At 29.8% G+C, this 25,837-nt stretch overlaps 4 protein-coding genes across 5 annotated transcripts in view; 3 read left to right on the top strand and 1 right to left on the bottom strand.

Annotated features, from left to right (window-relative positions):
• LOC135193686 (vitelline membrane protein Vm26Ab-like) overlaps positions 1-25,837 on the top strand; it is a 378,568-nt gene that overhangs the window by 314,402 nt on the left and 38,329 nt on the right. The gene's annotated exons all lie outside the window — the stretch shown is intronic.
• Positions 1-25,837, top strand: part of Tsen34 (tRNA splicing endonuclease subunit 34) — a 234,808-nt gene that overhangs the window by 147,687 nt on the left and 61,284 nt on the right. The window lies entirely within an intron of this gene.
• Positions 1-25,837, bottom strand: part of LOC113402968 (uncharacterized) — a 53,234-nt gene that overhangs the window by 11,859 nt on the left and 15,538 nt on the right. For both annotated transcript variants that reach the window (XM_026643360.2, XM_026643358.2), the window contains exons 4-6: positions 23,601-23,770; positions 22,279-22,419; positions 19,524-19,674 (exon numbers count right to left, since the gene is read on the bottom strand). In XM_026643360.2, the coding sequence (XP_026499145.1) occupies positions 19,524-19,674; positions 22,279-22,419; positions 23,601-23,770 (462 nt within the window). The remainder of the gene's footprint in view (positions 1-19,523; positions 19,675-22,278; positions 22,420-23,600; positions 23,771-25,837) is intronic.
• On the top strand, positions 5,331-6,054 carry LOC113403017 (uncharacterized). Its single transcript, XM_026643432.2, has one exon. It carries the CDS (start codon positions 5,371-5,373, stop codon positions 5,764-5,766), a length of 396 nt encoding a protein of 131 aa, XP_026499217.1. The 5' UTR covers positions 5,331-5,370; the 3' UTR covers positions 5,767-6,054.

Consider the following 25,837-nt stretch of genomic DNA (forward strand, 5'->3'; position numbering starts at 1 on the left):
TAGAATTAATATACCTAATTAAGAAGAGTCGAAGCTAACACTTAAAACTAAAACAAAATAACACCGAATGATAAATTATAGAACTATAGTTTGTTTGAATTTTAACATACACCCGACTTCGACCACACGAGGGTTAACAAGATATTAACGAGCATTTAATCTCATGATCAGAACCGGTTTCCACTACAATTTCGTGTACTTAATTAAAATAAATGATACGAGAACTTCGACTAACAATTTCATAATACTTACGATTTCTAAGGACTGATTATGTAGAACAAAGATCATTCATTTATTTATGTAAATTTAATAAATATATTTTATTTTTTTATTTCATTAATATAGTTGTCTATTTTTTTTTGTTTGTTTGTTATTTCGTAAGATATTGTTTTTTTGCTATATCAATATAACATCATTATGGTGTTATTATACCTATCTAAGTTTATTATTGTTAAAAAAGGTTTATATAGGAGTATACTTAAATGTCTGTTTGCACAACCATAATATAATAAATAATAATTATAAATAAATATTGGACAACATCACATACATTACTCTGATCCCAATTTAAGGAGCTAAAGCACTTGTGTTATGGAACATCAGAAGTAACGACGATACCACAAATGGTAAACATTTTTTCAATTATTTTATTTTTACAAAATCTTTGCGAACGAAGTATCACGTTTGGTCTTAATAATAAAATACATTTTACGATTTAACGAATTAACTGTTTCGTTGGTTTAGTAGTTAGAGCCGCAGATCCCGAGGTCCTAGGTTTAAAGGTCACCAGGTCGTGTCGATAAAAGGTTATTGGGTTTTCCGCCAAAAAATTCTTAGTAACACTCGGAGTCTAGAAGTTGGAAGTATGTACATTCTCGTAAAGGCGTTCGTCCTGCGCCTGAATTTTTTTTAAGTCCTATCGGATTTGCCATCTCATCGGGTTATGAGAGTGTGGAAAAATACAGTTTACCTGTATCTACACACCTACTTGTACATTATAACATATCCTGGGTTAATGGCTGGTCTCTCTAGAGATTGGTTATCGTGGCCTAAATTGGTAAGGAAGACATCATAACGTATTATAAAAAAAAAGTTCCGTTGTCAAACCAGACACTCTTGCAATGCGACAAGCATTACAAATCGATTCGATATGCAATAACATGCATCATATAGAGACTTTTAAGAAACAGTTTTAATAAAAAACCATGTACTGTTAATATAGTGTGAAGCTTTGAAGAATAATACGATGTACCAGCATTATTCAACTAAACTATTACATGATGTAACTAACAAATAATAAGTAATTATATTTCATGTGGCTATATTGTTAGAAATAGCTGGAGGAAACTGTCGTGATAACAATAGAACTGCTACTTACTCTTAACAAATAAGCCGATAGTCTGTTTAATAATTTAATTAATCGTTTATCGTGGTTTCAGTTCCTCGCAGTCAGGGTTGAACTTAATTTGTATAGTAAATGTATTTGACAATTAACCTGTAGTTAATATACAAAGTTTGTATATCTTACCTTACCGTACATAGCAAATAATCATCAATCTAAAATTACTTTAGTTGGTGGCTTTGTACGAGCCCGTATGAGTAGGCACCACCTACACATACGGGCACATACGGGGATATTTTTGTGCTCCGGTTTGAAGGGTGAGTGAGCAAGGTTAAGAACAGGGACAAGGGACATAACAACTTAGTTCAGAAGGTTGGTGGTGCATTGGCGATGTAAGAAATGGTTAATATCTCTTACAGCACCAATGTCTAAGGGTGGTGGTTCCATTTTTTGTCATCAGGTTGCCCGTCAGATTTTAATGATATAGCTAGGTATCTCTATCATTAAATAATACTACAAATTTTAATACAATTAAAAAAATTTCACATTGTTATGTTAATGTTGTGTAAAATTATATTGTTATCGGTTCACAGCAATGTTAAAAGGATTTAATTAAGAGTTTAGTCGCTACAAAGTCGTTACCTTGGCTTAAGCTAAGTAACATGTACTTCCGTTGGAATTTACACATTTCCTTTACACGCATATAAACCTGAATTAGTGTTATTTTCATTAAATAAAAGAATAGACGTTTTAATTTGTTAATTATAATTTACAAACTTGCGCTATGGTCGTGATATCTTCTTCGTCCTGATCGATTTCGGCCATGGCATAAAATCTCAACGAAGACCAGCCATCTATACAGGACATAATATAGTGCACAAATGTGTGTGCTAACACAGATGCACTCTCTGTATCGTCGCTGTCATAATTCGATGAAATGACAAATTGTGTACTCACTGGCAACTACCACACTTCGGGTTGTTAGTGAATTTTTTTTGACAAAAAAAAATAACATTTTATTAGCCCGACCTAAGGTTTTAACCCAGAATATATAACTGGCTTTATAAGAAATATCCAATAAACAATCATGGCTACGGAACATTATGTTATCTCATCAGCATATTATTCTCATTATCATATACTTACATATTGATTTACAAAATTTACTGGTATATCCACTTTCTTTAACATTTTTCTAAACGTGTCTTGATATTTATTGAGAAATCTCATAAAGTTATAAAGGAAAGGAAAGTTATAAAACAAAGTAAAGCCCGTTTTTAGACAAAAACAATCGGTATCTTTCGAACAAGATTTAGTTTGGAAGGTCAGATCTTGACAGCTCCATCGGCTTCCTGTATTCTGATTTTCTATGTACATTTTGAAGATGACCTCGTATTTTCAGTTCCGTATGACACGCATCGGCTTCAGCCATCCATTCGTTATAGAATTACGTGGTATAAATATGAATGGCGTTTTTATGACAGGAGCTGTGTCGTCATAACCATTAAGTTATTTGTATATAGAAACAAAGAAGTTACGAACCGCATAGAATAGTTCCCCACGAGCTAATGTTTATTAGTAGATGACTACATCCTTGAAAAAGTCGTGTTTTATTCCGTAAAGGCGTAATTTAAGATGGTCATGTATACATGTAACAAATTAAACCAAAGCATTCAGCAATAAATGAGTACTTAATGTGATAACCCGCAGACAATAGGAAATCATTCCATAGGTACTTAAGATAGTGATAATTTAATGTCTCATTTTTATATTAGACTTTAGTAATGATTGATTGAAGCAAAGTATATTACATCCTATTCTATGATTAAAGTCTACACCTGTGTATCTCGTTTAGCCATTTGTACAAATTCTGACACGTCCAAAATTTCACTTGCAATCAATAATAATACTAAAGTTACTACAGTATCTTTTTACCACTCAAAATTATAATAAATATATTTTGTATACAAATGCAAAAATCACATAAATAACAAAGTTTTTTTTTTTTTTTTTAATTATAGGAAACTTTAATCGGTGTTGTATCATATTATGTTATCTACATACTTATTAGAATGACAGACGAATATTTTGACTGTTTATATTTTGACAGATATATCTATGAGTGTCTTTACTACAAAAGAACTAAAACAAAAAGGCCAACTGAATTATCTTGGTATGCGTATAATTAGTACTCAACTAATGGGCAATATTTTTTTCACAAAGGTAAATAATCAAATGCCTAATGTTTCTCGGTCTCGGTCTTAAACTTAATACAAGTTTAAGACCGAGTTATTACGAAAGTATTATTAAATCTATTGAATTCATTAAGTATAAAGAGCATGAACACTTTTCAAAAGGTGCTTCAATAACAAGATAAAGTTAAACAATAACCATTTTAAAAAGCAAAATGTATAAAACTAAGTACCTGAACAACTAAAAAGTTTCAACAACTAACAGACTGTAAAATAAAAACGAATGTAGTCTCTATTTAAGACTTCACCGACAACTTGTTTACATTTTAAAACATAAAAATATTATAAAATAACGCTCCTGTAAATAACTGTTATTGTTTGTTTTAAACTTGTAATTATGATTTTGCTTAGCTCTTTGAATAATAAGGAAATTAAACGGTTGAATAGTTACATAATAAAACGATTATCAAGTTACAGGCTAAAGCCTGTAATTTGATTGAGGAGAGCATCTCTACTTCTTTTTGACTTCCATAAAACTTCTAAATCAATTTCTTACTGATTTAATTTTATATTACTAGCATTAAAGCACAGATACATAAAATCTTTTCTAGGAGCTGTGGCGACCATTTTCTTTATTTATTAATAACATCTATAATAATATATACATATAAATTACTGTTGTTTTAAAAAATAGTTGATCATTATAAAATATGCTTGTTTTGTGTAAAGTTTGTTTGAATAAATAGATTTATCTCAAAAGTTTTTTTTATTTTTAAATGTCAATTTCTCATTTAAATTATTTTTATAAAACTATATATTTATTAAAAAATTAACTTCGAAATAGATCAAGCTATAATTTCATGCAAGACGTGGCAAGGTTAATGACAAGTACCTAATATTTAATATTAGATAGATTTTTTGTTTAATTTTAATATAATACCCTTTTTATAAACGTCTTATAACATATAATTATTATTAAAAAATATATATAAGCAGATATACCGAAGGCACGTGAAAATACGATTTCGTAGTAACACAAGTTACACATACAAAATGATTTATTTATACCAAATTAATACAAATAATAAATTATCGATAAACAATAATCCAAATGAAATTTCGAGTATTAGTAGTTAGTAAATATAAAATGTGACTTCTATGACATGGAACATAATAATCTGGAGTGAGTCGAATAATTCTTATATTACTAAGTAATATTTTTCAAAAACAATATATTTGATGAATAAAAACTATGTATCGTAAGCTAACACTATACTGTGACGGTAACCTGAAACTGTAATTTTACAATCGATAAGCAAACAAAACATTCAAACCTGTCGTTAGTAGAATTGTTAACCTGTTTGTAAACTTATTATTTATTCCTAATGTGCAAATGCATTTGAAAGAGTACATGCACGCCAATAATTATCATAACTCATGACTGCTAATGTTTCAACTCTACGTTAGAAGCGGTGTGATATAATCAACACCAACCGCACCCGGGTGATGGTCGCCTTGTATGTGTAGCATGCATTAAGTAGAACAAGGTTCATGAGCGTTTATAACCCGATACATCACTGCATATTTTTTTCTAAAGATGATTCCAAGTGTATTTACATCGGAGTAAACTCACACTGCGCCACTTAGAGCTCCGTGGCCTCGTCACGAGCGTTCCATGTTGCATCTCCGATCAATTACCTTACCAAGTTCAAGAACGTCTCGTTTATAAAGAATACAAAAAAATATCTACTCAAATTAGGAACGGCGATCGCTCGCATACTTATATAAAATGTGTTGTGGGCGCGCGCGGCTCAAACACTCGACACACACCGCAACATGAACGCGTATCTCGCGCTCGCTATTGTGCTAGCAGCGTCCACGTTCGCTGTTCCTACACCGTTTCCACGCGATCGTTTGGGCTACGAAAGGGAAATAGATACCAGATATAACCAAGTTCCAAAGCTCCTAGACTATGTTCTCAATGAGGAATATTTAAATGCGCAGAAGAACAAAGCTAAACTCGTAACTAAACTAAGACCGGAGGACGCCATCGTAGCCGACAATGTAATTTTGGAATCGAACGTAGTAAAGATCATAAAGCCTGTCAGGAAATTAGAAAGCGGTGAGCTCGTGAGACAGAGACGAGGATATAATCTCGAAAATGTGATAGTGCCCGCTAGATACCCTTATCTTCCTGTGGTGCGTTATAACCGTTTCCGCCGCTGGGGCTAGTGGCCGCGAGCCGCCGCCGGGCCACTAAATGTCAAGGCTGCGTGAAGCTAATCAACAGTGGAACGGGTCGTACCTCGAGCGCATCTCTAGCGCACAAGCATGGCTAGGCGCTTGGACTTTATGGATAATTGTATGAAGTGGCTGTGATCGAATGCTCAAGTTTACCGTTAGTGTGACGGCATGTTACAGGCTACGATTGATAAACAAGACTATTGTTAGAATAATGTAGTTAAATTTTAGATTACTTTAAGATGTGGATTATAGAAATATACTTTATTTTTAAACAAATTTTGTTATTTATTAAAATTATTCTAAAGGACATCATAGTAATGGAATGCTACAAATAATATGTCAGGCATGAGTGAATTATGCAATATTGATTCCATCGAGCGCTTTATATTGTGATTTTGCAAAATACTTTCACTAATCTTTTAATGATGTTGGTATGGCCATATACTTGTTTGATTTTACTCTAATTCGTTCGTAAAATAGGCAATTTTAGGATTATGTGCGCCGATCTCGTACCCTTGTGAACTATTCTAACGTATAATCACTCGTTTCTCGAGCCTCATTCTCTCTCGAGGGTTCTTAAATTACAAACGTCGAAAACGAAATCTTTTCAGGATTAAATTTTCCCTGGCGATATTTTTTTTTGTAACCGCATATTTATGATTAATGGATTAATCATATTCAACACGAATTAATATATTGCGTGCATAGGCTGATGCTTGCTAATTATATCTTATAATTAAGTAAATTGATGTTGAAATGGGAACAATGAATAGTGTCAACAATAAAAGAATAACAATATTATAATTGCTTTGTTTTAGATAACTATTTGATATTTATATATTTCTACATTTATAGTTTTCACAAAATCAAGCTTTGCAGCAATAACATCGAATGCGATCATAACTTACACTCGATTTAACAATATCAAATGTATAATAATACGCAAAAGGCAGAAACAACTTGTTTGCCGTTGTATACTTAATGTATTTTCTAAAAATGACATCATCGATTTAAACTTCGATTACTGAGATTATTTGACAGCTCAAAAATAAACAGCGAATTGATAACAATTAACATATTTCAGTTTAAAAATATTAGATGCTCTCAAGTTTCGCCCGCTTGTTTAAGAGTGTAGCATACTCGTTTTTACACAAATATATATAAACAGTGTTCTGCCCATTACTTTTGTTTTTTTTTTTAACTAACAATTCTCCACAGAGGTGAGGTTATTATTGTTTTATTACTAACTCAGGTTGGGCCGCATAACACAAGTTTATAAAACTTTACCAATAGCATACAAACTTCCAATTTTACCCCTTTTGAGAGGTAAATTAAATAAGTAGCCTTTTATGACATTCCCGGGACTTAAACTATTCCCATACCATTGTTTAAGATCTTATCGAAATCGGTACAGCGGTTGAAACGTAAAGAAATAACAGTTTATTTCGCATTCATAACATTAGTAGAGATTTTGAATAAATATACATGCTTGCTTTAATTTATTACCAATCTGTTTCTGGTATCAGTTATATAATATTCTGAGCCATTTTACCCTTGCCAACGTCATTTGAATTTACTCGTGAATTCAAGTCGATATTTGGACCGGTACATTAGTACTAGATTTTATAAGTTTTCTTTACTGTTATTTTTTTAACAAATAAGAATATATTAATTAAAACTATTTGTGACTTAGTGTTTTAAGTGATTCGACCGTGTTCTAGTAAGGTGTATAGAAACACTTAAATGTTTTTCCGAAATATAATTTTTTATAAAATTTACAATTCACAATATTCTTTGACAAATTTAATGTAAGTATATTCATTTTTTATGAACATTACATATATAATTCGACGTACTTTTTATTTCATCACGATCTTGACAAAAAAATTAATATCGCTATGGTCATAAATACCTACCGATATATCAAGAAGCAATTGTATTTTTTATTACCGTAACTGTGTTGGGGCCCACATTGTCAATTATACAGCCGTAATTATATTTGCAGCCAAATTATAATTTGCCAATGTATTTTATATAATTTGTATATAAAGCATTATTATCACGAAAATTGTTTCAATCTATTAGATGTTTCTTTTAAATGTTATAAAAATTAACTAAATGATTTTGTTACATCAAAAAACATATACGTATAACGGGCACGTAAATCGTGCTTCTTATACGTTTATACAGACGATTCTCACGACCAAGCATAAATAACTTTGTTAATAAACCAACTCAATATTATTTATGTACTAATTTGTAAGGTTCACTTACTCAGCAAATACTAGATCAGAAGTGTTAAATTAATTTATAACTTGTGACAACATACAATATGGATTTAATATTAAAAAAATATGCAAACTAATTTTGTCTTGATTTAAAACTTCTATATCTGAGATTTTAGTAAAGATATCATTTTCCGATTTAAACTTTAAGGCTAAGTATCCTTTATTTATTAATCTAATTTATTATTTATCTTCTACATATTTCGGCAAACGATTATTAAATAGAATAAAATAACACACATTTAAATTCTATAGTAGATATATACTCGTAAATATTTTGACGTTTTAAATCGAAGTCTAACAAAAGATAGTAACATAACTATTATGTTGAGATAATAATTGTGAAATAATTTTCTTTTAACCAAAGTATATCAAAATTTTTATGGCCCAGTTTTAATTAATTTTGTCATAATTAGTTGTTTTAATTAAAACCCCTCAAACTAGTGTAATAGTCATTTGCGCGTTCAATTGTAAAAGCAGTTTTTTAGTGAGGCGAAACAAACTCTTGATCAGATAAAAGTTCAGCTTAATTCATTTAATTAATTAAAAGTTACTGTAAATCCTCTTTTTTTAATTGTTTCAAATCATCGGACAAAAACAACCTTAAAATATACATCATCAATCCATATAAACATTTATACAGATAATTATTCACGGAAATTTAAATCGTATTAGTCACCATAAAAAACTTGAAATTATTCAATAAAAACAAATGAAGCCACGCGCTTTTTCATCAGATGTTGATTGAGTTCATTAGCGCTAAAATTATAATCTAATAAACTTTAATTAAAACAATATCGTTAAGATACGCGTAGCACAGCGGTGTCTTTTATATTGCAAATGTTGATATTAGAATAATAAGCTTGTATTATATTGAGGCATTTTGTGGTAGACTTCAGTATACCAATCCGTATAACTTTAAAGTTTCTTGTCAGTACAATCCACGTTCCGATCCGGTGGTAACTTGACGTTCAATTTAATCCTGTAAAATTAAGACTCAAAAATAATAACATGATTCTGTTACTGAATAAAGAATATTTGGATTTTTAGAAAAAAGAAGTATTATTTATTTATTGTAGTAATTTTATTACAAAGTTCAAACCTCTAAATGATTAAGAACTTCTATTAAATCAGTTTAATTTGTGTCTAAGAAGACAAGTAAAATGTTTCATCATTACTGAGAACAGACAGCGCTATCCGCGTATTGTAGAACTAGTAAATGGGGCGTTTACCCTCTGCCCTTCAACTTAAATTAGACTCGGGTAACAAGACATCAGCCTTCGATGAAAACGACAGCGATATTTAACATCTTATTTAAAAACATTATAGCGTTTCTCTTATGTCGTATGTAATTTAGAGAACCCTAACAGTTGCGATTTAATCATTAGAATTATGAGCACTTATTTAGTACATACAGACTAACTCATATAAATCTTCACACTTAACAGGCACATTCGAATATCTATATTGTATATGTACAGTTTTCGGATTCAAAGGAATAAAGTTGATAATTTATGACGACCTGCGTTACTCCGAGAACATTGTCTCTTTAATATATCTAATGCACTATTTTCCCTCAGGGAACGGGCTCGTTAACTGAATTAAGCAATCAACTTTAATGAAAACTTGACAAACTCATTTATTTACGTGATAATATTTGTATGATTGTACGGGAAGTCATTAAAATATTTTTTATAGCTGAATTCAAATGGTTAAAAATTCTTGATTACTTTAACTTAGTAAAAAAAAAACAGAATATTTACAATAAGTAATCAAAAATTTGTTTACAAGTTTTTATGGATTAAAAAAATAAATTCATTTAGGATTGTGTAGTTTCTATTACGACTTATAATTAGTTGATATATAGTTATAAAACGTAATTAGTTTTGGTTAGAACAAAAACAAATATCTTTAAACTACTTCTTTGAAACTATAATTGAAAGAAAATTGTATTCCAATAGACACTTGGCAAAGTTAAGGTCGAATACAAAGAGGAGAAAACTTCAAGCCAACTTCATCTTTCAAGAAGTTTTAGTTGTTATCCCTATACCTTCAATTTAATCTGCAGAACCGAATCAATATTATTTATTTAAACTTATATTGACGACTATTTTTGAATAGAAAATTTTTTGTTCGTCGAACTTTAAAGTTATTACTCTGCTTTACTTTTACAAATCCAAAATATAGATCGTACTATATTTAGAGTATATATATATACTATACGTATATATTTTTTAATTTATTATTAATATTATTTTATTACTATTATTATTATTAAGATGGAAATGCAATCTAAGGCCAAGAAAACGTTTTTCTACTCTTTGACATTTGGTAAATTTTTTGTGGGATTAAATAATTGAATTGAAGACATTTGTAGCAGATTCATCCTAAAAGATTACATCTCGCTATCAGAGGTCGGGCTAAAGAATGATCCAGTGAATTAACGTTTCCCTAGACCCGGGAGACTGGTATGAAATGTCACGTCTGCTACCACTGCGGTTCATTGCTCGTAATATTACAAATTTAGAAAAATAAAAGAAAATGTAAATTTGAGACGCATTTTATGTATATAAGTTTTATTAAAATGATAATATATTTAAAGTTTTGTTACAGACTAAAACAAATTAATATTATCTTTAAATTGTGATTGTATGGGAAGAAACGCCGATCTGACGCACAGTTTATACATACTCTAGCTGCATTACTAAGTTACTATTAATATCTAAAAGGCTTACATTAAATTTATTATTATTATAATTATGATCAGTGCGAAAGATAGTTATATTTTCACGTCACTAAATTATTCGTCGCTTGTGATTAAAAGAAAGGTGATAAGTATCACGTACAGTTACTTTAAGAATAAGATGAGCATTTCTGTTTGCCCCACTGACACTCACTCATTGTTCCGTACACTCATTATTTTGTACCGTTAAACCACAAGTAATGTTAGTCATTTAGTCGATGATAATAATCGCTTATTCAGGGCAAGCTCGACAGTCTGTTCAAATAATCTTTTACTTGTATTGAATTTGGGCAATAAGCTCAATAACGGTAAACTTTACGACAGTCTTGTTCTCTATCTGAACAATAAAACATATCAGCAGTTATTAAAATATTTGAAAAAAGAGTACTAAAAAATTTAGAAACTAGAAACTTAGACTTCGAGGTCAATTTATAGTCAAACTTTGCTCAAACAAAATAGCAGTTTTTTAAGACAACAGGATACGCCACTGTTTTTGTCTGATTATTGACTTAAGATGCGATTAAGTTATATTTCATCATTTTCACTGCTTTAAGATATGTATATTTTTTTCATATACAATTTTAAAAGGCGCAAAATTCCTATTTGAATGAGTAAACAATGCACCTAAATACCAATTAGCTTAAAATCAAATACTAAAGATTCTACTTTATAAAGATTATCAAGTAACTAATTTCTTTTTACATTCAAAGAGTAAAACCTTCATTTACCTGCTATAAAAATTCATTTTATATTAACTCTTCTCGCAATTATTTATATTATATTATAAATCAATAAAAATAAAGTAATTATTATAATCTTTTAATTTTTATTTTAACCAAAACTAACATATTGAAATTTATATCTAACACAAAAATGTCGTAAATTGTTATCCATAAATAAAATAAAACTTCATAATAGCACTACGCCTCCATTATCTTTCCAATGGTAAGTTTTTAGCCGTAATTAATAATAATGTTTTTTACTACTACTACTGGTAGTCGATGTTACAATTTATTCTAAACACACTGCTATAATAACACAATTTACATGAAAAACAATACATTTGAATATAAGTTTTCATTTATATGCCAATTTAGAAAACATTAACGAATAAAATCTCTATAATACTTAAGTAATAACTCTACGAAACCTTTTGTTATTACAAATACAGCCAAAACTCTATTTATATAATGTCCATGGCATTGTTCTCACGAGTACGACAGAGAACAACTTTAATTGCTATTGAATGCTAATATACATTTACCTATATATATGATTAACAACTACATTTAGCTTTATTTTATAAATGTGACAACCAATTTTTTTCAATATTCATGTTCTTATCGTCGATCGATAAAACAATCGATTAGTGATTTGATATAAAGACTCTTTTTTCGACATTTGGAAGAGAATACATTAATTGGGAACAAGTAATCAAATAGTAATAAATTAACGTAGGTCACCTGCGTCGCAGGAAATCATGGTATGACAAATTTATACAGAAATAAATTAAAGATGCGACGGCTCCTTTTATCATAATTTAGCAGCTTTATTCTATTATTGGATTTAAAATTTATAACGTAGTCAAAAAAAATGACACAATAAAGCAATTGTCTAGAATCGTAGACTTTTAAAGTAATCGAAATATTTTAAAATAATCGTAGAAATCGTTTAAAAATATATTAGAAGATAAACCTGAGCAATCGTGAGATTTGATAAACGGCGTTTTTATATTAAGTCCTTGAACTATTATATAACACTTCCACTTTGAATAACAAAAAATCAAGCGTTAGTTGATCTTGTACACCGTCAATTATATACAATACTACAACAAAAATAAAAACATAGTTACAATATCAAATTACAAAGTAAACAACTTGTATTTCAAGATGTCGAACACTAAACCGTAAAATACAAAGAAAATTGACGTATTTCAACCACGAAGGCAACTTGTCTCAAAAAAAATTTGTTCTTTTAAATTATTTGTACAATAATGTTACAGTAAAAAGGAATATTTAAACTCTGTATTGTGAAACAAAACCCTTCCACGGTGATTTTTAATTTGGCCATGCTGTTACACTTTCAAATTAAAACAATCGATTTTATTACTCAGTGCGAATAAAAAAATATTATATTTTCCCCGTAAATAAACAAATAACTATTACGATGAAGTCAATCCAAATCAATGTAGTGACTGAAGAAGAAACAGTTGAAAGACTTTTGATAACTGAACAACTTAGACGCTTTTTTATGTAATTAGAAAAATAAGATATAATTAAACCTAACATATTCAGTTTAAGAATTAAAAATAAGAAACTTTTCAGTATTTCAAGATATGTTGTAGAACCAATTTTATAAAAACAAGTATTCTAAGCTCAAAACCAAGCATTTAAAACTTTTTGCTTATTAATCTTTAAAAATATTCGAAGTACGTTCGTGTCCATTATTACAGTGCAAGGGCCCTGATGGTTGCTTAAAAAAAAAAGTAGGTGATCGTTGGCCAAAACCGGATAGTTATTGCATAAGCCCATGTGCATTCAAGCTGCGAAACCAGTAAAGGTGCAATGACCCATCGGGACTGATTTTTGTTAAGTATTTCATGTTACAAAACGAGTAATTATTATTTATTTACCAGTGTTAGATATAACGTACATTATCCTTTCTAGATAAATACGAAGGCCATAATATTCACTTAACTTAGAATTTGGGTTAACATATGATTTCTAGCTAGTTTCAACATTATTAGCCTCGGCCCCACACTTGAAGTGGTTTTTCTAATAAGAAAAATAATTTGTCGACGCTCCAATTCCCTCAGAGTGGTTTAATGGTCCTCTTGGTTCTCGTAATTTTAAATTACAATAATATCACGCTTTCATCGTGGTGTATACCCAAAAATAAAAATATACATTTTCTTTAGAAAGGAAATTAGTTACTAAGCGACGATATTTCCTCCACGGGATTAATATATAATACAAAAAATGTACATAATAATTAAACTATAACTTCTTAAAAACTAAATTTAGAAATAAATTAATGCTTGCCATACAAACTGTTAACGTTTCTCTGAGTTAGTTTCGGTTTTCGTAACTTTTGCATAGCGACAATGAACATTTGCTTTCCCCCTACATGCAACTATAATTTAGTTTGTTCCAAAACTTGAACAATATTCTTTCTGTCTGCAGCGATGACATCTATGAATTACGTATACTTTAGTATGTCATAAATTGTCTAGTAACACCTAATACCTACTCTTAAGTATACATTAAAAAGACAGTAACAATCACATAATCGAAAACCTATACAGTATATAGTCGTTTGATTCTGTAGTACTTCTACACGGCACAGTTCAAGCCGCAAATTTGAAAAATACTGACTGAGTCGGTCACGTGGAGGTTGCACGTGACGGATGAAATTCACAAATAACATGTATACACAAACCCGCACCGGCGCAGCATGACCAGCTTAGGTTTTGTTCCGCAGTTACTTTAGTTTATCTATCTATATATTCTGTTTGAAAATGGTCGCACTTAACTTGACATGATTTACTTACAAGCTTACAATATATTTTACTTTATCCCGGGAAATAGAGGTTCTCAGGGGATAGGTAATGTAAAGATTATATCACAAGCTCCTCGTTTAACATACGAATTCGGTGTGTGCATTTTAAAGCGATGTATGTTATTATTTCTATATATAATATTCGCGTTTCAACCGGTTTATTTTCTATGCATTTGCCCAAAGTTTCGACAAAATTGCAACTGTCATGATCGTGATCTAGACTCATGTAGACTGAGTCAGTCCGAATGGAATGTTAAAATAAATTTGGTAATGTATTAAATAAGTATAAGCAGAATGCCAACTGACGTGCCAAAGTATTATTAAATTTACATTTACATAAACACTTAAGTTTTTTCATATTTATCATAATAAAACTTAAAACCTATGGCCTAATGACTAGATCACGATTTTAAGGAACTCAAAAGAACGTCGCAGTTTTTAATCTGAGTTAGCAAATCAGTTCTTTATGTGCTGAATTCATGATTTATGTAAATAAGGCCCAAAACCTTATCTTTAACAGGATATGACGCTTTGCTCAGCAGTGAGATATTTACTGGCTGTCACTGCACTAGACCTTAAAGCTCAGGTTTCCTTGAATAGCGGTGCCATTAGTCGCTATATAGCGTCAAATGATGTCCATCACTGAAACGTTGTCTATGGAAACATGAAGACGTAGTTTCGTAGAAAACCACCGTAATGCCAAATACCATTGCAATCATTGTCATATATAATACGATGCGATATGTTAGATGACTGACTTTACGTCCGCCATAGCTTTCTATATCACGACACCGCTATCCTAGGAAACTAGAGCTTATACGACCATTCGCACGGGAGTTAATTAAGCGTTACGTAAAAAAGCGTTCCCAGTGAATAGACCGTATACAGCGTTGATCGATAAAAAATCTCCGAACGTAACAAAGCACAGCGCATATATACAGAATAACTTATAAGGTTTATTCAATACGTTAATAATAACCCACATTGTTAAGTTAAAATCTATTTGCGTGAACGGCCTACAAAACATTTTTTTTATTGTAAATATTTTATTTGGTTTATTGTTAGTAAATTAAATAAAAAAATAAATTTACTCTTAACTAAATTGTTATATCTTAGTAATTATACAACAATTAATCACTGGCAACAAAACACAGAATTGATAATTTCAAATTAAGTTTTTTCATATATTGAAGTCACACAGCACATTTTGCAATTTAAACAAATATTACTCACGACTTGGAGTGACATGATATACTATCTTTATAGAATAATTATTAATTAATATATATTATCGTATTAAAATCCAAATTTGAATGATAAAACGTACTAAAGGCCACCGCGATACTGCTACGCTTAAAATAAAATTAAAAATTAATGATGTAGATAAAAAATGTAATTAATGAAAGAATCCTTGCGCAGTTTAAGATGTAGGTCATTATAATTTTACTTTTCGTACTCAATTAATTTTACTGCCTAATTATTCTAACCTTGGTTTTTAATAAAATTCGAGTCTTTATTGGCGTAAATATTTTAAGAAATGTAACGATTAACATCAAGTTTTTATGTTCTTAAGACGTTTAATTGTATTAAAATAAAAAAGTACTTATCGTTAGTATTATTACGAAAATGTTTTGAAATATCCTTTAATTTTGTAAATTAAATAAAACAAAACAATCACATCATGTAATGTTAATGTAAAAAATCACATCATGATCCTTTATATTAACTTCATTTGAAGAAATGATTTTATAATTAAAGGTTAAATTTGTACTTCGAAATATTTCATAAAGACAACGTTATTGTAATTTTGCAACTATATTGATTCATATGGACTAAGATTAGATTTATTAACTAAAAAGAGGTGAATTTTTAAAAGGATTCATATTTTATACGGGTTGATATTATCTCAATTTTGTACACACTTATTTTGAAAAGAACATGCCTAACTTTACTAACCTTTGTACCCGGGAAATGAAAATAAAAGAACGATAAAATGTCACACCTTACACAGTGCACCGCCAAAGACAGATATTCTAAGATATTTTAATCCGTGACTTTATGTATGTATTAAAGTTGTATAAATAATTTTATTTATTTGTTTAACTTTATTTTTAAACCTTTAAATATATTTTGCAGAGCTACGATCGTTCTTACCTACACTTCCGAAGCTTAACTCGTATATATTTGAACTTTACGCCCGCCTTTTGTAAAATACAATAAGATTTTTTATTGTATTTTACAGTAAAGTAAAACGCGGTGTTAAGCATTTAAGGGGTTCACATAGAAAATAATTACACATAAGATATATAGAACTATTATTAAACTCTACTATTGTACTATTAGATGTATCAATATTTATTTTGTATAGCCCTATTTACACTTAGAAAGTCGGATTAATTTTATTAATTACAAATCGTAAGCTGAGATTGTTTTGAAAGGAAGTTTAAATAAGAAACAACAAATAAATGGAAGAGGGATTTATTCACTCGAGCAGCAGTAAATGATTTAAAAATGCAATATCTTATTGTTAATTTTTTTTTTTATATTTATGACATTTAATAAATATAACTTATATATTTTTATAAAAAATCAATATTATAAATAAATGATAGATGTGACAGATTTTTATTGGACACATACATTTATGTTTTTCTTCGCGACTGGAGGCGAGATATATTAAAATCAAGAGATTTTAATTAATTTTCGGATATCGAGAATGAGAATATCCGTGTTTTAATGTATCTTTAACTGATATGCATTTCCTTTTCAATAATAAATGTTTAAGGTCGAATTAATTTTATGTTAGCCGTCGCGATACGCCACTGAGAATTAATAAGTGCATATTACGTATCGTATACTAAACCGTACTTTGTATTTATTTATCATTTGTTTGATTTGATACTTATAACGACAATAAATAAATAAAAAATCATTATCATGACCATCATCAATAACATCAACATCACTGTTAGCTTGCCTTTACTTTCCTTTGTCTTCTTCTGATCTCTATATGATTCGGTCACAGATATACTTGTCACAGAGTCAAAAGTTGATCAGCCACATCAACTTTTTAACTAGAAATAACACAGCAAAGCGAGCACAGTATATCCCTGAAATGGACTGACAACGTTTAGACAGCGAGAAACTACTACTAAGTGAAAATAGAAATGCCAATTATAGAAGACGTATGTCCAGCAGTGGCCTTATTGTATTGAGGGATTAACCTCCTATCTTCAACACATCCTCAGTATACTTGTACATGTCATCATAACTATTTCACCGTCTCAACGCAATGCATTAAATATTAAAACGGATTAAAAGCTTTTGGTATGTTCGTATCTTTATTTATTTTTTACAACAAACTCAACGTCGTGCTCTGTTTACCTTCGGATATCTTAAAGGACGAACAAAGGAACAAATATAAAACACAATTTGCATTGAAATCATGAACCAAGTGCAATGCGATTCACCTTTTTTGTTAGCTTGTTAGTTTGTTAGCTAAGGTTATTAATAAGACTTTAAATTAAAAAAATATATTCTGTACTCAAAATATAAAACTATTAATTTATATCTTCGGTATATTTCTTTTACAAACATCCTAAGATTATAATTATATTTTAAAGTGTTTGTCAACTTATTTCATTCATTTTAATATTTCATTGAAAAACCCAGTTTGAATTAGAACTATAAATAATATTCATTTAATATAATATAATATTATTTTATATATATAAATAAGCAATTAGCAAGTAATTCATAAAATTCATATCAATTGCATTATTAAAACTATTTACAAATATATCAAACAGTTGGGTTTAACTGGGTAAATATTTTATCGTATGATCAGCAAAATGAAAATTTAAAACGTGTGTATCACGAACGTATGTTTTAAAGGAAATATTTAAATACATACAGTTAAAATACCTATACTATATGTTGTTATTATTTATATCTACTCTTACTTATAACTGTGATACACGTTTGATGGCCGCCAGCGATTTCAGTGTCAGATACCCGGAATCGAACAAAACGTAAAGGTATTATAATTTTAAAATATACTTTAATGTATATTATTTTTTACTAAATAATATATAAGTTCCTGAATAATAATATTTTCATTATTAGAGTAACTACTGGATTTCTTGCCGGTGGTAGTTTTACATTTAATTTAAAACCGTAACATGATGATTAAAAAGTACTTTTATGATCCAACTTAAATAATAACATTTTGATTTTAATTTATTTATGCATTCCAAAGCTTTTTTTACTATACTCTACTTAAGCTATATTTTATCAATTAAAAATATACCTAATAAAAAAATTTAACATACATTTTTCCCTTGCAATTTAATTTGGTGGCCTAAGGGTTTTTAGATTGACGTACATTAACTTTAACTTCACTTAGCTTTCCATCTCGCTTACGCTAAAAGCATTTAATATCATTGCCTCTATCAGTGTTAAGTTATCTTAGCTATTATGATAACGACGAAAACAACACTGTACAGAATTTTATTGAAAATCTCGAAATTTGGAGATTACTTTTTAAAAATGTCTAAGGGTATTTAAAAAATTTAAGCCAACGTTAAATATAATTTGATATTTAATAAGAAAATTTATGACAAAGAACTTCAAGAAAAAAAAAGAAAACCAAGTAATAGATTATGTATGTTTTAGTACGACACCATTTGCTTAAGATCTTAACAACTAAAGATTAATTCATTATTTATTAAATTACAAATTGAAAGTCAGTGAATCAGTCTTTTAGGTTAATATTGTTGCAATAATTTTGAAAATACATATGTTATCTAAGGCTGGATCGAAGCCTGATCGCCCTTTATGACACATTAAACTAAACCCCTTTATCGACTGCTGTGTATAAAATGCTTTTTGGTCTAGTGGATCATTACTAATCTCCACGTATTGGATCCCAATTCTGTGACGCACCAATGAATAGTTACTGGGATTTTGGAATCTACAAATTCTCGGGAGCGAACAATATGACGTCAGCGCTAACGTAAAGCAGAAGCTCTCTGCAGTCGGGTCAGATTGCCTATCGGATTCTAATAGTCACCGAACAGAATGTATACCAAGTTTATTACGTAGAAACCTATCGGCTGTATATAGAAGCTTAATTTATATATAATAAGATGTAAACTCACGGGTAGCGGGAAGGGCGCGGGGCGGTGCGGGGCGGCGAAGGGACCGCGCTCGGCGGGGCGCTCGGGCGCGGGCCGCAGCGGCAGCCGCACGGGGCCCGACAGCGGGAACGCAAACACTTGCGACTGCGGGTCGGGGAACATCGGCATCGCTCTGCAACAGAGTGTTCTGTTAATATATATCCAAAGCATTCCTAATATCCATCCCTTCTGTGTGTCGGAAAGAACTTTTTGTTCACCCTATAGAATAAATGTTAGCTATGTTTAAAGCATCCAATACCGTACCTTTTAAGCATACATACACGTATCATTAATTTTTTTAAGATTACAAAGATTTACTTATAATGTGTTCATATCGACTTGCACAAAGGTCACATTAATTTACAGTATTAAAAATGGTTGTGCATTCTGAGATACAAAAATATATATTAGCGATCTCTTTGCCCATTAGATTGGCTTTTTGTACACGATATAAGGAAATATTACGTTAAAACGTGGAATAAACACAAAGATAATAAATAAATTACAATATGTTATTGAATAAGATGTAAGTATGTTTTAGACAAAAATATTTCTTTACCACTATCTTAAATAAAAATTATCAAAAGGAGAGTTAGTCGTTACTAACTCTCCTTTTGATAATTTTTATTAAGCATTTAATAATTTTTATCAAGCAAGTTTAATTAGCTCACTGGTTACGAAAAACATTTTCAAAAAAGTGTTTTTATATCTTAATATAACAATATTGTCATTATATAATACCGATTTATTTAAATATTTTCTTTATATTTTAATAGCATATACTTTAATCAGAGAAGTAAGAATTTTACTTAATCAACGCAAAACATTATTATTAACTTTTAAAAGATCTATTTTACAATTTATTCTAATGATTCTTTACACACACATCGATAATTAATAAGTCTTGTATCTGAAAATTTTGTTCCACAACATAAAAAATTCAACTTATTACGATAATTCAACAATATCAAAAATTAAATCGGGATAGTCAAATAGCAACAGCAAAAATAAATTAAAAACTTGTCTCATTTCTTTTATTAAGTTTGTACACACTTTCCGAGTGGCGATTATATCATATAGAGAAAGCAATTATTATATAGTCACTACTTTTATTTATATAATAATTTATACTTATATATAAATAATAATTTATATATTAACACAGACTGGTTAAAAATTTTGCTTTCACTTTCAAAGGCCGCGCTCTTTTTCTATGTAAATGATTTGCTAGTAGACTTTTTCAAGAAGTACTTTACTATGTAACTAGAAATCTCCGTGTTTGCTTTATTATTGAATTTAAATTTACATTAATTGTTAGTGTAATTTAGTACTTATAGATAATAGAATATACTTGTAATTAAAAAATACTCGTTATACATCTGTTTTTACTTGCAAGGTAAATTGTCTGTTGATTTTACGTGCAACAGGATACCCAACTCCTCATTAAGTTACAGTAGAGGTATCGTGTTAAAGATCAATAGAATGGTATCAATAATAGATTAAATACACTTTATGGTATAATAGATAGTACACTCATCATGTATTTTACCGCAAAGCAACCTTGTATTGTTGAGTTTGAAGGATGACTGACCCAGTGTTACTACCGACACAAGAGACATAATAACTTAATTCCTAAGGCTGGTAGCGCATTGGAGATGTAAGGAATGAGTGAAATTTCTTACGGCGTCAATGTCTATAGACGGTAGTGACAACTTACCATCATGCGGCCCATTTTCCCGATCGCCTAACTATTTAATACAGGTTTTTTTTAAGTTTAGTGTGTAGTAATAAAAAAATCTTTTCTTCTTCCTTATTTTAAAATATATGTAGATGAATGGACAATCGAGCCACCTGATAATAAGTGGTAACTAATTACCATCAGGTAGCCCAATTACCAGTCTAACCTAATTGAATAAAAAAAAACATAAACATTAAACAAATCGCAAACCGATCCGTTTGTTATGATAACAATATTGTTTTATAATTATCTTTACAAAAACAAACATACAAATGTTTTATCAACGAGTATAGTCAGCCATCGGTAGGTATATTGGATTGAATAATAAAAAATATTTTGAATACCATACATACAAATATACAATATTTATATTCTCTAAAATTCTTTGAATTTTACGCAGTATTTCACTATCAATATGTTTTGTTGCTTAATATTTTTTCGCTTTAACGAATAAACTATATAAATATGTGGTTTTATCGAACATTAGTGCATATGTAATCGCATCGAATAGCGTGAATTATTTATTGGAAAATCGAATTTAGTTAAATATTTATATTAAATTGCTGGTGAGCGAATCGCTGTTTTGAAAACAATTTTTAATTCATCGGCAAAGTCGGTCGATTTGTAAATCGACAGAATTTACCGAAGGTGAGGCTTGCTAAATATACCGGCCATCTTGTAATCACCAATAACATTTGAATACGAATTTATTTATTTTTTTCAAAAAGGAGCCGCTAGCAGCTAGTTATCGACTATGCAAGTACTCAAGATGGTTTCTATTATTAATAAATTTATTTGATTAATATTCAATACGAACGATTAAAAGACCAAAAGGAGAGTTAGTATTCGTTAATTTTCTGACTCTAATAAGGCTCTACATTCCAAATGGGCATTATATGAAATCTTGTATATATAGATTTAGATGACAGTTGAATTGAAAGCTATAAGTTGAATTGAATCGTCGTGAGATACATGGGATATAGATGAAGCCTCAGTCACCTTTCGTCTCCGCCGTGGCAGATGATGGCGACGCGCTCGGCGGGCGCGGCGCGCGGTCCGAATGCGCCGAGAATGTTGAAGGGGAATTTGTTCTCCAACGACTCCTCGTGGCGCCGCTCCACCACGCAGTTCATGCGACCTCTGCAAGCCACATAAATACATATCTTACTGAGCAACTGAACAAAATATTGTATTATCATGATCATCCTACGTTTATCTTTATAGTTAAATTTAAAACTGCTATTAGTCTTAGGTTTATTGCTTATTAAACTATAATATATTTATACTTATAAATAACCAAAGATGAAAGCCTCTCAACCAAACTCAGTATGAACGCAGAACAAAAGGACGATGTTTTGAGACAAATCGTAGCATCGCTATGCTTGAATATAATTGGAATAAAATTCAAAATGAATTATTTAACGAGAACCGAAATTATTGTTTACAATATTATTTGTAAGAGATAGACTATAGAAATGGTCTGTGTGTTAATTGGTGTACCCACGTCATGATCCTGTCTACATACATTCACTATCTCTATAATAGATTTTTTTGAAAGCTTTAATGCTTAATGAGTTAATGCGGGTCAAATGAAATAAAATAGGACTGGGTATTGTTTCGTTCTCAAAAAATTATTAGGAAATTACAAGCATTTGAAATAAGCATCATATTCCCGGAATGACGTTAGCGATATAACAGATTTTGATAATGAACATATAAAAACGTATAATAATAGTATATAAAGTACCAACTTTATATAAAATTAACAATATATGTTCCTTGGTCCCATATTCAGTCCCTACTATATTTTCTGACCTTATAAGAAATAGGAACGAATAAAAAAAAATACGCATAATTTTATGTCCAAATATACAAATGGCACTGAACAGATCAAAAAGTTTTTTTCTTTTTAAAATGAATGTCACAATCCATTTTCTATTATTGTTGATTATTTATAAATCCTTGACAATAACATGAACACAACGCCACACAATAACTGATCTATCATTGTTATTATCGAAGTAACGCAGCGCCTATTGACATTTATTTCGATATTCAAACACCAAAATAAACCGAGCTCCGAATTTTTGGGTAATAGTCTTGTGTAATTGTCATAGAATATATATATATTCAATATTAAATATGTTTCTAATGATACAACTTGTTGCTTTACTCAATAAAACCAAAAGACAATTAATTCATTAACTTCATGCAGATAATTATTTTATTTAACACCACTTACTTGTATTGTAAAAAAACTTTAAGTTAGTAAATCTAAGTAATTGTAATGTCCTTGGTTAATTGTAGATAATATTACTCACTTCTGATTGTTTGCCAAGAAAGCACCAGCGAGTTCGTCGAGGTCGAACTGTATGGGGAGCTTGAACATGGGCCTGATGAGGTCGTCGTCATCTTCCTCGCCGGAACTATCGGATTCAGAACTCTCGTCGCTGCCCGAGTTCGCCGTATCGACCTTAACGTCATCGATTTTCTATAACCAATTAGATAATACATATTTTAATAACAAGGTTCGACCATTAAATGTATTTGCCCATGGAAGTAAAAAAAAAAGGTAGATATGAAGCAGTAATGTCATTGAAAGTATCAACTACTTTCTAATTTCAAAAAAAATGTTATTGCTATGTATTAAATACATAGTATTGTGTAAAGCAATAAATCTTTACTCCTTCTATCTATTGTTTATGTAGCAAAAGAGACACGTGTTTAAAAACATATTATTTATATAAATTATACAAACTTAAATAAACATATGGGGAATGTAGTCAAATTGAAAATATTGTAATATTACATACATTCGAGTTTCAATAATATATATCATAATAGTATTAAGAATAATAATATTAAGATGCATCGAGGTATACGATCTACAATAACGAAACTCACACCGGAATAATCAGTATTCTCAGAGCAGAGAAATCAAATAGACTTCATGGAAGCGACTCGATTGTGAAAGGTATTATTATTAAGGTTAGAGAAATATTCCAATCGCAAGTGAAGTAAACATGCAACCAATAGAGCAAGAGGTGAATCGTATGTACTATAAATAACATAAAATTTTGCACTTCGCAACCATTCGTGTAGAATATAATCGCACGGCACAATGAGTAGCAATTTAGAGATAATGCGGGACACAGCACTCACTAAATAATAATAGACTAAATTGCTATCGTGCTCGGATCGTTTATTGTGATATTTTTATGTCAGAAAATATTAAATTTGTATTAAGATAACACGAAATAAAACAGCTTAGAAAAACCTACGATTGCGACCGTAACAAACTAGTTTTTGTTTTTGCATGTCGTATTATCGTATAATTAGTGCGATCAACTTTTTTTTTTATTTCACGTGAAGTGTGAAGTGCGAATCGTGCAATCTAAGATGATAAGTTGATCTATCTCTCTCGAGTCTGTAATTATCTGACGCTGACTTTCAATATTAAATATTATTTAAATATTATAATCAATACACAGCAATATAGATTACATATTTATGATATGAATACTGTATTATAATAGGTAAAAGAATGTTTGACTTTGTTTGCACTAAATCCAGCTACTAAGCCTAGCTGGGTACCAAGGGTTCAAAGCCTTACTACTAATAAATATACGATGCAATAAAAGAGGGCCTCAAAATTTTCTCCTTTATATGCAATTGCTCTACTTGTTTTAAAATGGATAAATTTAATTGAAAACTTCAGTCTAAACTCATTAAAAAGAAATTACCGGATGAACGCGCATAACCTTGAAAATTTACTTAAAAACTTTAGTCAGTCAAATAACACATTTAAATTTACTTTTGAACGATCAAAACTCAAAAGTAGAAATTAATAAAAAAATTCACTTAGACGCAGATAAATAAAATTCGATCAAAATGTTAAAATTCTCTTCGAGAAAAAAAACACCAGTTTATAAGTTTCGCTAGCCACTTATTACGCGTATGTTTATGCATGGCTTAGCTAATTCTACCCTTTGGGAAAACACGCACAAGCTCGCACTATTCACCCAACTAGAAGAAGTTAATTCAAATTTTAGTAAACTGACATTAGCCAACCCCATTAAGTATAATAATTTTTCTTAATTTATTTAGATCAACCAATTGTTTTGTCATATGCAAAATCTGAATTAACGCACTGTCACTATTTAACAAACGGCTGATATGGACTGGTCCGTTAAAAATCAATTTTAACTGTCCCAATATAATGCCGTTTATAATATATAATAAAAAAAATACTGAACAATTAAAACATAGTAATATTTTTATGAAAATTAAATCAATTATTACAAGGATAGTCATCTTATATTATAGGCAAATTTAGAATGATAAAATGTAGCCTTTGTCCCACCGCTATTTTTTTTTAAAAACTTACCAGAAAGCCTTTTTCTTAATTGGTCATGATTTGTAAATTAACTATTTATTAATTTCACTTGTATATTATTATGTTAATAATTCTTATGTCAATATATATATATATATATTCCTAATGTCAAAACAATATAAAAAGAAATATATCTAATTATTAGAGCGATAACTTAGTCTT

This window comes from Vanessa tameamea, chromosome 16 (assembly GCF_037043105.1).
Source record: "Vanessa tameamea isolate UH-Manoa-2023 chromosome 16, ilVanTame1 primary haplotype, whole genome shotgun sequence".
Lineage (NCBI taxonomy): Eukaryota > Metazoa > Arthropoda > Insecta > Lepidoptera > Nymphalidae > Vanessa > Vanessa tameamea.